This window comes from Vombatus ursinus, unplaced genomic scaffold, assembly GCF_900497805.2.
Source record: "Vombatus ursinus unplaced genomic scaffold, bare-nosed wombat genome assembly UNPS02009062.1, whole genome shotgun sequence".
NCBI classification, from domain to species: domain Eukaryota; kingdom Metazoa; phylum Chordata; class Mammalia; order Diprotodontia; family Vombatidae; genus Vombatus; species Vombatus ursinus.
In genome coordinates this window covers 7,046,229-7,059,406 of record NW_020948840.1, presented here as the reverse complement: position 1 = coordinate 7,059,406, position 13,178 = coordinate 7,046,229, and the positions used below count along the sequence as shown (strand labels likewise).

Here is a 13,178-nt window from a genome sequence, read left to right as displayed (position 1 = left end):
AAGCATTCCTGATGAAAAGACCAGAGCCGAATAGAAAATCTGATATTCAAACACAACACTCAAGAGAAGCATAAAAAGGTAAACATGAAAAAGAAATCATAAAGGACTCAATAAAGTTAAACTGTTTATATTCCTACAAGGGAAGATGTAAGTCCTAAGCACTTTCTCATTACTAGGGCAGTTAAAAGGAGTAGACAGAGAGCATGGGTGTGAGTTGACTACAAAGGGATGATATCCCAAAAAATAAAACTAAAGGGTGAGAAGGAGGGATGCACTGGGAGAAGGGGGAATGGAGAGGCAGAATGGGGATAATTTTCTCACATAAAAAAAGGTACTCAAGGAAGAGCTTTTACAGTGGAGGGGGAAATAGGGGTGGGAAATTGGTTTATAGAGGGAATACATACACACACACACACACACACACACATACCCACACATACACACACACACTTGGTTGGGTATGGAAATCTATCTTACCCAATAGGGGAAAGTGAGAGGAAAGGACTAAGAGAAAGGGTGGAGGAGATTAAAGGAGGCAATAGTTAAAAGCAAAATAGACATTTGAGGAGGGTTAAAGAGAAAGAAGAAGAAATAAAAGAAAATGGAATGAAGGGTAATACACAGTTAGTAAGCATAACTTTGAATGTGAGTAGGATGAGATCATCTGTAAAATGGAAGCAGATAGCAGAATGGATTAGAAACCAGAATCCAACAATATGTTTTTACCTCTTAGAGACACACTTGAAACAGAAAGACACACACAGAGTTAAAATAAAGGACTGGAACAGAATCTAATATGCTTCAGCTGAAGTAAAAAAAGGCAGGGATAGCAATCATAATCTCAGACAAAGCAAAAACAAAAATAGACCTAATTAAAAGAGATACTCAGGGAAACTACATTTTGCTAAGAAGCCATCATAGACAATGAAGTGTTGTAAAAAAAAAATCTGTAAATAGTATTTTATTTTTTCCAATTATATAGAAAGATAGTTTTCAACATTCATTTTATAAGCTTTTGAGTTCCAAACTTTTCTACCCCTTCCCACCCCCCTCCCCAAGATAGCAAGCAATCTGATATACGTCATACATGTGCAATCATGTTAAATATATTTCCACATTAGTCATGTTGTAAAATAAGAAGCAGAACAAAAGAGAAAAAAGGGGAAAAAAAGTGACAAGAGTATTCTTCAACCTGCATTCAGACTCCATAGTTCTTTCTCTGGATATGGATAGCATTTTTCATCATGAGTCTTTTGGAATTGTCTTGGACTATTGTATTGCTGAGAAGAGCTAAGTCTATCTAGGCCTCTGATAAAGGCCTTATTTCTCAAATATATAGGGAACTGAGTCAAATTTATAAAAAATAAGAGTTGTTCCCCAATTGATAAATGAAATAAGGATATGGACAAACAGTTTTCAGAAGAAGAAATCAAAAGTTATCTATAGTCACATGAAAAAATACTCTAAATCACTATTGATTAGAGACATGTAAATCAAAACAATTCTTGAGGTACCACCTCACACCTATCAGACATGATAAATGCTGAAGGGAATGAGGGAAAATAGGCACATTAATGAACCATTGGTTGATTAGTGAACTGGTCCACTTATTCTGGAGAACAATCTAGAATTATGCCCAGAGAGTTATAAAACTGCATATCATTTGGCCAAGTAATACAAAGGAAAAGGAAAAGGACCTATGTACAAAAATATTTATATCATCTCTTTTTTAGTGGTGGCAAAGAATTAGAAATTTTAGGGATGCTCATCAACTTGGGAATGGCTGAATTCCCCAATAGTTAGGGTATTTGAGGAGTTATCAACATGTATGAAGTGTCTAGTATGAAGGCAAGAGATAAGGTAGAGGGATATTGTAAGCTAAGTACTGAATTCATTGAGAAATCCAATGAGCATTTATTAAGCACATACTGAGTACAAGGCATTGTGCCAAGTGATGGGTAACACAAGAGAAAAAGCAATCTCTCTTCTCAAGACATTTACATTCTACTTGAATATCTAAACCTAATTTCCCACTTTGAACACCAATACTACAACTCCAACTGTCTGCTGTACATGTCCTGATGGAATCCCAAACTCCATATCTAAACTGAATTTATCACCTTAGAGTTTCCCCTCCTCCAACTTCCCTATTTCTATTGATAGGACCAGCACCTTCTCAGTGACCCAGGATGATAACCTACCTTAAGATTAATCCTTCTCTCTTCCCTACCTCTCATTCTACATATGCAATTAACTTCAACAAAAATCTATCATATCAATCACCTTTTCCCCACTCATCCTGCCAACACCCTAGTTCAATTCTTCATTGTTTTGAGCCTCATTGTTTCAAAAGGGATAAAAAACCAAATTCCTGTTTGATTTTTCAAGCCCTTCACTTTCAGGCTCCAATCTGTCTCTCAAAGCTTACTATACATTACTCTCCTTCATATAATTTACAACCCTGCCAAACCAATCTGCTTGCTGTCCCCAATAAATGATATTTCATCTCCCATCTTTAACCTGAAAAGGCAAGGTAGAAGGAAAAAACTTCCTGCCTCACACTGTATGTGGATACCATATAATACCAATCAAATGATCAACAATTTATTAACCATCTAATATGTACCAGTCAGAAAGAGTAGTGACAATGTAGAAACAATGTAGAGATCCAGACGCTCAGAGGAAATAAAGTTCAAGGAAGGAGCCAAAAATAAAACCCATGGCTTCAGAAGTCTAAACACGAATGCTTAACATTTGTCTCACAAGCTAAAGGAGCTAAAAATCCTAATGCAAAGAGATAAGTTTGACATCCTAGGTATCACTAGAAGAAGCATTAAGGCATAATAGACAGAGGGCTGGCCTCAGTGTAAGAAAGACCTGGGATGAAGTCCTATCTCTGGAAATAAGTCAAGATAGCAGAGTAGAAGGAAATCGTAGAGACCAACTCTACCCAGTTACTCCAAGAAATACCTAGGAAGAGCATCAGAGATCAGGTGATTGGGGAATATAAAGACGATCACAGTGAGTTATTTTTCCAGCTCAAGTCAGCATGAGGAGAAAGAGGTGTGCAATTAATGGGTGCAGGCTCTAGCCAGGAGGAAGCATCACTGAGCTTTCCAGCGTCAGGGATGAACTAGAGCTTGAAGCTATTGAGAGCAAGAATAGGTCTCAGATCCAGCAAGTACAAGCCAAAATCTGAAGACAGTAAAAAACAGAAGCCAACTGGCAGCACAGTCGCTCTACCCCTAGACCAGGTAGACTGAGGAGGGGACCTGTGTCTAAGTGTGACAGACTGGGCAAGGATCAGAAACAGAAGAGAATAACAACTGTGTGGTTCTGCTCCTAGCCCTAAGATAGATCTTAAGGCTATAGCCGAGAGATCAGATCAGGGAGCTCAGACTAAAGGTGGGGGGAAGGGCAGTGGTTCTAACGTTCCTCATCTCTGCCTCCTGGCTTCCTTGGCTTCCTTCAAGTCTTCACTAAAATCCCACCTTTTGTAAGAAGCCTTTCCCATGAGATTATTTACAATTTATCCTGTATGTATTTTGTTTGTACAAAGTTTATTAGATTGTAAGCTCCTTGATGTCAGGGACAGTTGTTGCCTTCTTTACACATTATAGTCCCTTAAATTCTTGTTGCTTTAACCTGACTTAAGCTTGCAGAGGTTTACAGCTAGCACATTGAAGCTGCAGCCAGCAGAGGTCTACCTGAGCTCCATCCAGAGGAAAGATTACAGTTATGTAGCCCATATCCAACTTATAATCAGGAGCTTGAAAAATTCTGGCCAAGAGGGCAGCAATCTGACTTTGCCTTGTGTCAGGCAGCTTTAGGTGCACAGAATGTTTGAAGACTCCTAGCCTGAGCCTCCCTTGAGGTGCTTAAAGAACACAGCACTCAATAAACACAGCAAGCATCACTAGGACCCAAGAGAATACAAAACAGGACCAAGCAAGACCTAGACATCCCCTCTAGAAGTAGACTTAACTTGCATCTAACATAAAGTCCCAATTCAAGAAGTAGGGTTGGAAGAATGAGTAAACAAAAAAATTATTCCCAGCATGAAAAAGTTATTATGGTGACAGAGATGCTCCAGACAAAAACTCAGGAGAAAAGAGTAACTCCAAAACATCTACAAGCAAAGCATCAAAGAATAACACATCTTAGACACAAGTTCAACTAGAATTCCTAGAAGAAATGAAGCAAAAGTTTTTTAAAATTTAAAAATTATTATATAACTTAAATAAGAATGCTAGAGAAAAGAACTAGAAAAGAAATAAGAGCTATAGAGGAAAGACTCAGAGAATTTATAGCTTAGCACAAGAGATTAAAAAAATGGGGCATTTAGATGGCGCAGTGGATAGAGCACCAGCCCTGGAGTCAGCAAGACCAGAGTTCAAATCTGACCTCAGATATGTAACACTCACTAGCTGTGTGACTCTGGGCAAGTCACTTAACCCCAATTGCCTAACCACCCCCCCAAAAAAAAGAGATAAAAAAAACCAAAACCCTTACTGAAGACTACTCAAAAATTAGAAGGGACAAAAGAGAAATTAATCCATGAGAGGATAAGAAACATTAAAACAAAGTCAAGAGATTGAAAAAATAGAAGAAAATGTATCAAGGCAGGCTATGTAACCCTGGGCCAGCCACTTAACCTCTTGGTACCTTCAAGCAACTCTCTAAGACTACCAGTAAAGCTGAAGAAGTTGCTGACCTGTATTGGTACAGGGAATTCCCCCTCCATAAGTATATTCTAAATATAAGAAGGTTGTTATGGTCATTCTTTATAATACTGGTATAGGTTTTGGAACTAAGGCCAAAAGTTACTAAACTGTGCTTTTCCTTTGACTCAACCATTCCTTTTCACTAAGTTTAGATCCCAAAGAGATCAAGAAAAAGGAAAAGGACTTATACATATAAAAATATTTATAGTAGTTCTTTTTGTAGTGGCAAAGAATTGGTAGCGAGGGAGGGTGCCCATTAATTGGGAATAACTGAAAAAAATATAGTTTTTTTAATATAATAAAATATTATTTGTTCTAAGAAATGACAGAAGGGATGGTTTCAGAGAAACCTGTAAAGACTTGTGTGAATTAATTGAGTGAAGTAAACAGAACCAGAACAATTTATTCAATAACAACATTGTAAAAAGAAACAACTTCAAAAGACTTAAGACCTCTGATCTTTGAAATGACACACCATGAACACAGAATAAAAGAATCATAGACAAGCAGGACAACTGTGAAATTACATAATCAATTTTTATAAACTTAAAAATAAAGGTAAGCTCTACATAATAAAGATTCACAGTTTTAGCTACAATCTGTTCAATATATTTTGTTCATTTTATTGTGTGTTTAAGATTGGAATTTTAAAAAACAAGAATTTTTAAAAGAAAATAAAATATCTGCATGGAAAAAAGCCAAATATTAAAAATAAATATTTTCTTTATGACAGTCAGTAGAAAGCAAGTAAAATTTATTGAACAATAAGTATTGCTTCATACTTACAATATTGATGAACTTGAAGGTGTTTTGTTAAAATCAATCCATGAAGCGGCAGAAGCAGAAGATGTTGAATAAATTTTCTAAACGGGGGAGAAATACAAAGAACTATGTATAACTCTTGTTCTCCAAAGCTGTATCAATGTAAGCTATGGTAGCCATGTTGCCTAACAGCATCAGGTAAAAATCAGAGACTTTACAAAAATCTTTATTATTGGTCAACTTGTTGGTTGATCTGGAGCTGTAAATCATAGAATCACAATTTGAGAGTTGTAAGGCCTTCTAGTACAATCCATATGTGAAAGGAATCCAGACTATGACATATCCAGCAAGTATAAATCAGCACTGTCTTTTGGCCAGTAGAAGCTATTGGAATTTTTAGCCACATACATAATGTATGAACAAATGTGTAACTAGGAAGACAGAAGATGGAATAAGAAGGAGGGTCTTTATCTCTCTGGATAAGAATTTCTTATAGCATCAAAGAAACAACAGTCTCAAATCAAATTAAGATGGAATTTGTGCCCAAGAAACTTAAGCCAAAAGGCTAATTAATTACCTGTGAAGTGTCAACTAATTGCATCATCTCACATGCAATCTTAGCTGCAGCTTGTCTAGCTTCTTTCTTACTAGATCCTGTAGCAGGACCATAAGATTTGTCCCCAATTTTGCAGATAGAAGAAAAACTAGAATAAACAATGGAAAAAAATTATTTGAGTTTCAATATGTATCAAAAATAAAATCTAATGCTTTTTAAAAATGCAACCTACTTAACATAGGTTCTGAGGATGGTTTTGCTAAATCAGCCACTTCTGTAAATTAAAACTTCAACCAAACAACATAGAACCAAAGAAACACTGAAATCCTGGAAGAACCTCAGAGATCTATAATTAAGCCCATTCATTTTCCAGGTAAGAAAACTAAGGCTTAGTGAAGAGAACATATTCCTGATCAAAATCTGGTCTAAATTATAACCTGAAAGATACAAATGCATTCTGGTTTATGTCAGTCATTTGAGCCCAGGGACATTTTTGGATATTGTCTTCCACCTCTCTAAAAGGCTTCTTCTAAAGTTTCATTGCCATGTTGAGGTAACTGGGTTCTAGAAAGCTATTCCACTAGAGATCAAACTCTGGAAGCTTCTACCATGCTGGAAAATGGACAGTATGGCATTATGGGAAGATTTTCAGTTTGGCTTCAGAAGACCTGGGTTCAAATCCCTACTGAGCTATTTACTAACCGTATGATAGGAAAGTCACTTTAGTTCTCAGGACCTCAGTTTTCTCATCTGTAAAATGATGGAGGTAGACTAGATGACCTCACAGGTCCCTTCCAGCTCTAGGCCCAGCTAAAATAAATGTGGAAAGGCTCCTCATTAGAAAGCTGGCAATCAGATAAATAACCCAGTTATTTCAACTGATTCTTATATGGTATGAACACCCCTGAAAAGAGCATCCCCTTATAAAATGGTAATTTATTAATTACTCACACACTCACAGGATTCTTAGATAGGGAAGGAACTTCATCTCAAAGGTCATTTGGATCAATACATATCTGAATAAGAATCCCCTCTATAATCAGTACTATTCTGTATGAAATAGGTAATGTGACTTTTTTTTTTAACTATATGGACTTTTCATGTTAAAATGCATTCCACAGTGAGTTCTTCAAATCTGTGAACCCTCTGACAGGGTACCAAGGAGTCCCAGTGCATAAATGAAAGAGAAAGAGCAGCCCCTTGTATCTCCTCATAATTTTACTCTTTGAATTTTAGCACCCTGCTCCTGCAGTAGGCTCATAGCCAACAGGGGCAACAATTCCCCAGTGAATCCCACTTACAGATAATATGCACAGGGGCCAAATACAGTATATCTGGTATTCAGACTACCTGGCAGTATCATGATTCTCCCCAGTCAAATGAGTTACATGAATCAGAGAATATATATGGAAAGAAATAATATTAATAATAATAAATTTTATATAGCACAATGTGCCAAGCACCGAGCTAAGAGCTTTACAATTGTTATCTTATTTGATCCTCACAACAACACTAGGAGCTAGGTGCTATTATTATCCTCATTTTACAGACAAGGAAACTGAGGCAAACAGTGATTAAATGACTTGCCCAGGGTCACACAACTAGTAATTGCCTAAGGTCATATTTGAACTCAGGCATTCCTGATTCTGGAGGAGGGAGGTAAGGGGAGCGGGGTTTCTATCTACTATACCATCTAGCTGTCTTTTTACTAGGAAGGTCATTGTTACCTTCTCCCATTAAGAAAAATCTGTAAAGTATATTTTCAGACATATTTCATGCATAGATTTGTTCTATTGACTTTATTTGTTCCAAATGAGGGCTTTTATTTGAGGGGGGAGGGGAGAGTTAGGAGGAGGTAGTAACAATTGTGTTAAAATTATATCTTGTTCTGGTCCCCCAAGCACCTACTACCTTCTAATTGGTATAGTAGGTTTATAAGTAGCCAGTAAAAAGCGGCAATAGCAAGAAATAAGATCACAAAGAGGAACCTAGAAGTTATATACGAACTATCCAAGCATGAAAGGAGCATAATTTACAAATTATATCATACAGTAACCCAAAATCACATCCTAGTGATATGTGCTGTGCTGAATCAGGAGGCACCATCTAGGCTTTACTGTCAAGGATTTTTGGTCCTATGATATGTAAATCTCAGACATGTTCCAGATATCTACAGTAAGACCAGGAGAATACCAAATGGTACCAATAACTTTGAGATGACATGGACATGTTTACTTAAAAGTTTTACCAATAACATTGAGATGATGAACTAACCTCAAGTGGCACAGATAAGAGTTAGCCTGAATCCCCTCCCCAAAAAAACAATAAAAATGGGAGACCTCAAACTCCTGCTTCCCAAACATTCTTCCATTTCCTTCAGGTCTATGCTTTCAAGTGCTCCCAACCCTAATCCATGGTTATGTGAGCAATTCTCGGTGCCTCTCACCATGCCCATGCTCTTCCTACACTGCCTGTCTTCCTCTACCTCCTATTCCCTAGCCCCATGCCATCTGCCATCTTTTTTTTCATCATTTGTCACTGTACTTTCAGTGCCATTTACCTTGAAACCCTCTGTGCATCATTAAAATGTGATTATAAGACTTCCAGTGCCAAGACAGCAAAGTGAGGAAGGAACCCTCCCAAATTCTCCTCCAAATAACTAGAAAATTGCCTCAGAATTGGTCTAGGAGCAGGAAAGCAGTTTACCAGCACAGCAGGAAAGGTCTGTCTTACTGGGGTGGGAGGGGAGTGAGGTCCATGAGCAGCAGCAGCAGCCAGCCTCACAGCAGGAGGCCCGCAGCCAGGATCCAAGCCTGGGGCAATCCACCAGGGAGACAACCCCCTCCTGTAAGCCAGCAGCTCCTTAGGCAAGTGAGCAGTTAGTGCAGGACAGCAAAGCCCTACCCTAGCGACCCCACCCCCACCACAAGCCACCAGTGAGGCCTTGATCCCATTGCTGACCAGTAGTAAAGCCCTGCCATGGTGCTAGCCAACAGTGAGACCCTGCGCTTGGGGTCTACCATCAGAGAGACCCTGTTACCATAGCAACCCAGCAGAAATTCCCCACCTTGCAGCAGGCCAGCAACTAAACCTTACACCTGGGGAGACTAACATGGAGGCCCCAACCCCCAGTACAAACTAGAAGGGAAGCCTACCCTCCAGAGAAAGCAAGCAGATAAGCCCTGAAACTCAGTGAAAGCCATCAGTAAGACCCAGAGCCCCAGCACAAAATGATGGGACAATGTAGGACCAGAGCCCAACTCTCACATAAAGAAACCAAGTCCAAAAAAAAAAAAAGGCAGAAAAAAATGAGCAAAAAACAAAAAACAACAACAAAAAAAGAGAACTTGACTACAGAAAATTACTATGGTGACAGGGAGGATCAAGGCATAATTTTAGAAGAGGACAATAATGTCAAAATGGTTACACGTGAAGCCTCAAGGAAAAATGTAATCTGGTCTCAGGCCCAAAAAGAATTTCTGGAAGCCCTTAAAAAGGATTTTAAAAGCAAATTAGAGAAGGAGAAGAAATATTTGGAAAAGAAATGAAAGTTATGCAAGATAATTATGAAAAAAGAGTCAATAACAAGGAAAAAGATATACAAAAATCTATTGAAGAAAACAACTCCTTAAAAATAGAACTGGCCAAATGGAAAAGGAAATACAAAAGCCAGCTGAAGAAAATAGTTTCTTAAAAATTAGAATTAAGCAAGTGGAAACTAATGACTCTATGAGATATCAAGATACAATAAAATAAAATAAAAAAGGAAAAAAATAGAAAAAAATGTGAAATTTCTCACTGGAAAAACAACTGACCTAGAAAATAGATCCAGGAGAGATAATATAAGAAATATTGGACTACCTGAAAGCCATGATCAAAAAAAAAAAAGACTTGGACAACATCTTACAAAAAAATTATCAAAGAAAACTGCTCCAATATATTAGAACTAGAAAGCAAAAAAGAAATTGAAAGAATCTACCGATTACTACTTGAAAGTGATCCCAAAATGAAAACTCCCAGGAACATCATAGCCAAATTCCAGAGCTCAAAGACCAAGGAGAAAGTATTGCAAGCAGCCAAAAAGAAACAATTCAAATATCATGGAGCTACAGTCAGGATTACACAGGATTTGGCAGCATCCATATTAAAGAACCATAGGGCTTGGAATATGATATACCAGAAGACTAAGGTGTTAGAATTACAACCAAGAATCACCTACCCAGCAAAATTGAATATAATTCAGGTGGGGGAAATGGATATTTAACAAAACAAAAGAGAGGACTTTTGAGCATTCCTAATTAAAAGACCCAAGCTGATAAAAAATCTGACTTCTAAATACAAGACTCAATGGAAGCATAAAAAAGGTAAAAAAAGAAACAAGAAAGAGAAAACATAAGAAATTCAAAAAGGTTAAACTGTTTATATTTCTATATGGCAAGATATTTGTGACTCTTAAGAACTTTATAAGAGCAATTAGAAGGAATATATGTAGAGAGAGGGTATAGATATAAGGTGACTGATGGGATGATACAAAAAAAAATAAAGAGGTGAGAAAGAAAATTGCACTGGAAGGAGGGGGAAGATTGAATGGAGTAAATTATCCCACATAAAAGAGGCATGAAGGAGCTATTATAATGGAGGGGAAGGTTGGGGGCAGGTGGTGGGAAAAGCTTAAACTTTAGTTTCATCAAAATTCGCTCAAAGAAAGAATAACATACACACTCAGTTGGATATAGAAATCTATCTCAAGGAAGTAAAAAGGAGGGAAATAATAGAAGGGGGAGGGGAGATTGATAAGAGGAAGGGTATATTGGAGAAGGTGGTGATCAGAAGTAAAACACTTGTGAGGAGGGAAAGGGTAGGGGGTAAGAGGCAGGCGGATAAACAAATGAAAAATAGCATTGAGGGAAATACACAGGTAGTTATCATAACTATAAATGTGAATGGGATGAACTCACTCATAAAATGGAAGCAGACAGCAGAATGTATTAAAAACCAGAATCCTACAATATGTTGTTTGCAAGGAACATATCTGAAGCAGAGAGACAGGGTAAAGGTAAGGAGCTGGAACAGAATCTACTATGCTTCAGCTAATGCAAAGAAAGCAGGGGTAGCAATCATGATCTCAGACAAAGCAAAAGCAAAAATAGATCTAATTAAAAGAGATAAACAAAGAAAACTATATCTTGCTGAAAGGTACCATAGACAATGAAATAAAATGAAGTCATACCAAAACTAAACATATATGCACCAAATGGTATAGCATCTAAATTTTCAAAGAAGTTGAATGAGTTATAGGAGAAAATAGATAATAAAACCATACTAGTGGGAGACCTCAACTTTCCCTTCTCAGAACTAGATAAATCTAACAAAAAAAAAAAGAAAAAAGTTAAGGAGGTGAATAAAATTCTGGAAAAGTTAGATTTGATAGACCTCTGGAGAAAATTAAATGGGAATACAAAGAAATATACCTTTTTCTCAGTAGTATATGGCACCTACACAAAAATTGACTACGTATTAGGACATAAAAACCTCACAACCAAATGCATAAAAGCAGAAATAGTAAATGCATCCTTTTCAGATCATAATGTAATAAAAATTACATTCAGTAATGGACAATTGAAAGAGAGATTAAAAATTAATTGGAAATTAGATAATCTAATCCTAAAAAAATAAGTGGGTCAAAGAATAAATCATAGAAACAATTAATAATTTCATTAAAGAAAATGACAATGAGACAACCTTCTGAAATGTAGGAGATGCAGTCAAAGTGGTACTTAAGGGAAAATTTATATCCCTAATTGCTTACATCAACAAAATAACTTTGATAGACTTATCTCTTCTTAGTAAGGCAAGGATCTAAGACAACTCCAACAGATTCATGATGGAAAATGCTGTCCACATCCAGAAAAAGAACTGTGGCATCTGAATGCAGATTCAAGCACATTATTTGCTCTCTCTCTTATTTGTTTGTTTTTTGGGTTTTTTTTTAGGCAATTGGGGTTAAGTGACCTACCTAGGGTCACACAGCTAGTAAGTATCAAGTGTTTGGTCTGAGGCCGGATTTGAACTCAGGTCCTCCTGATTTCAGGGCCGGTGCTCTATCCCCTGTGCCACCTAGCTGCCCCTCTCTCCCTTTCTTTCTTTTTCTTCTTTCTCATGGTTTCTCTATTGGTTCTAATTCTTCTTTACAACATGATTGATGTGAAAATAAGTTTAATATGAATGTATATGTTGAGCCCATATCAATTTACACACCATGTTGGGGTTAAGGGAGGGAAGAGATGGGGAGAAAATTTGGAACTCAAAATCTTATGGAAGTGAATGTTGAAAATTAAAAATAAATAAATTTTTAAAAAATTTTTAAATGAGGTACCTAGCTCATATGGTGGTTGTGAATTATGTTGACTCTGCTTACTTTGGTGTAGTAGTTGTGTACATTATAGCCTGAATACTTTTTTAGAAGAATCAGGGAGTACCAGACATCATGAACAACAACACAACATGACAGAAAATGCAATTGATTATCGATGTGATGGCTACTGACAAAACTGTGGTTTCCTAATCAGCTCTCCATATGTGCAGTTACTTCCATGACTAGTTAGAATACAGACATATCAATTAACCTCTCAATGCTCCAGTTTCCTCATCTATTAAACAGGGATAATAATAAGATCACAGATTTGGAGCTGGAAGGAACCTTAGAGGACATCTAGTCCAACTTCCCCTACTTTTATAAAGGAGGCATCAAAAGGTTAAGTGACTTGCCTAAGGTTATATAGGTGATAAATGAACAAGGTAGGATCTGAAGCCAGTGACCACTGGCTTCAAATCCAGTGCTTTCCACTATACCATACTGCCTGATAATAGCGCCTATTTATATACTCAAGGTTTGCAAATTATTTTAACACATGATCTCATTTGGTCATCACAACAACTCTGTGTAGTAGGTGCTATTCCCCATTATATAAATGAGGAAACTGGGGCTTAGAGTGGGCTAAGTGACTTCCCCAGGGTTACATAGTTATTAAGAGTCTAAAGCAGGATTTAAGCCTAGATCAGCCTGATTCCCAGTCCAACAAAACTGCTAGGTCACTAGGTCATAATGCGTAATATCTACATCACTGGGTTTTGTG

The 13,178-nt window shown here is 37.2% G+C and overlaps 1 protein-coding gene across 1 annotated transcript in view; it reads right to left on the bottom strand.

The window, feature by feature from the left end:
* EIF2AK2 (eukaryotic translation initiation factor 2 alpha kinase 2) overlaps positions 1–13,178 on the bottom strand; it is a 79,811-nt gene that overhangs the window by 35,082 nt on the left and 31,551 nt on the right. Inside the window, exons 8-9 of the mRNA XM_027850297.1 lie at positions 6,064–6,190; positions 5,511–5,587 (exon numbers count right to left, since the gene is read on the bottom strand). Coding sequence (XP_027706098.1) covers positions 5,511–5,587; positions 6,064–6,190 — 204 coding nt within the window. The remainder of the gene's footprint in view (positions 1–5,510; positions 5,588–6,063; positions 6,191–13,178) is intronic.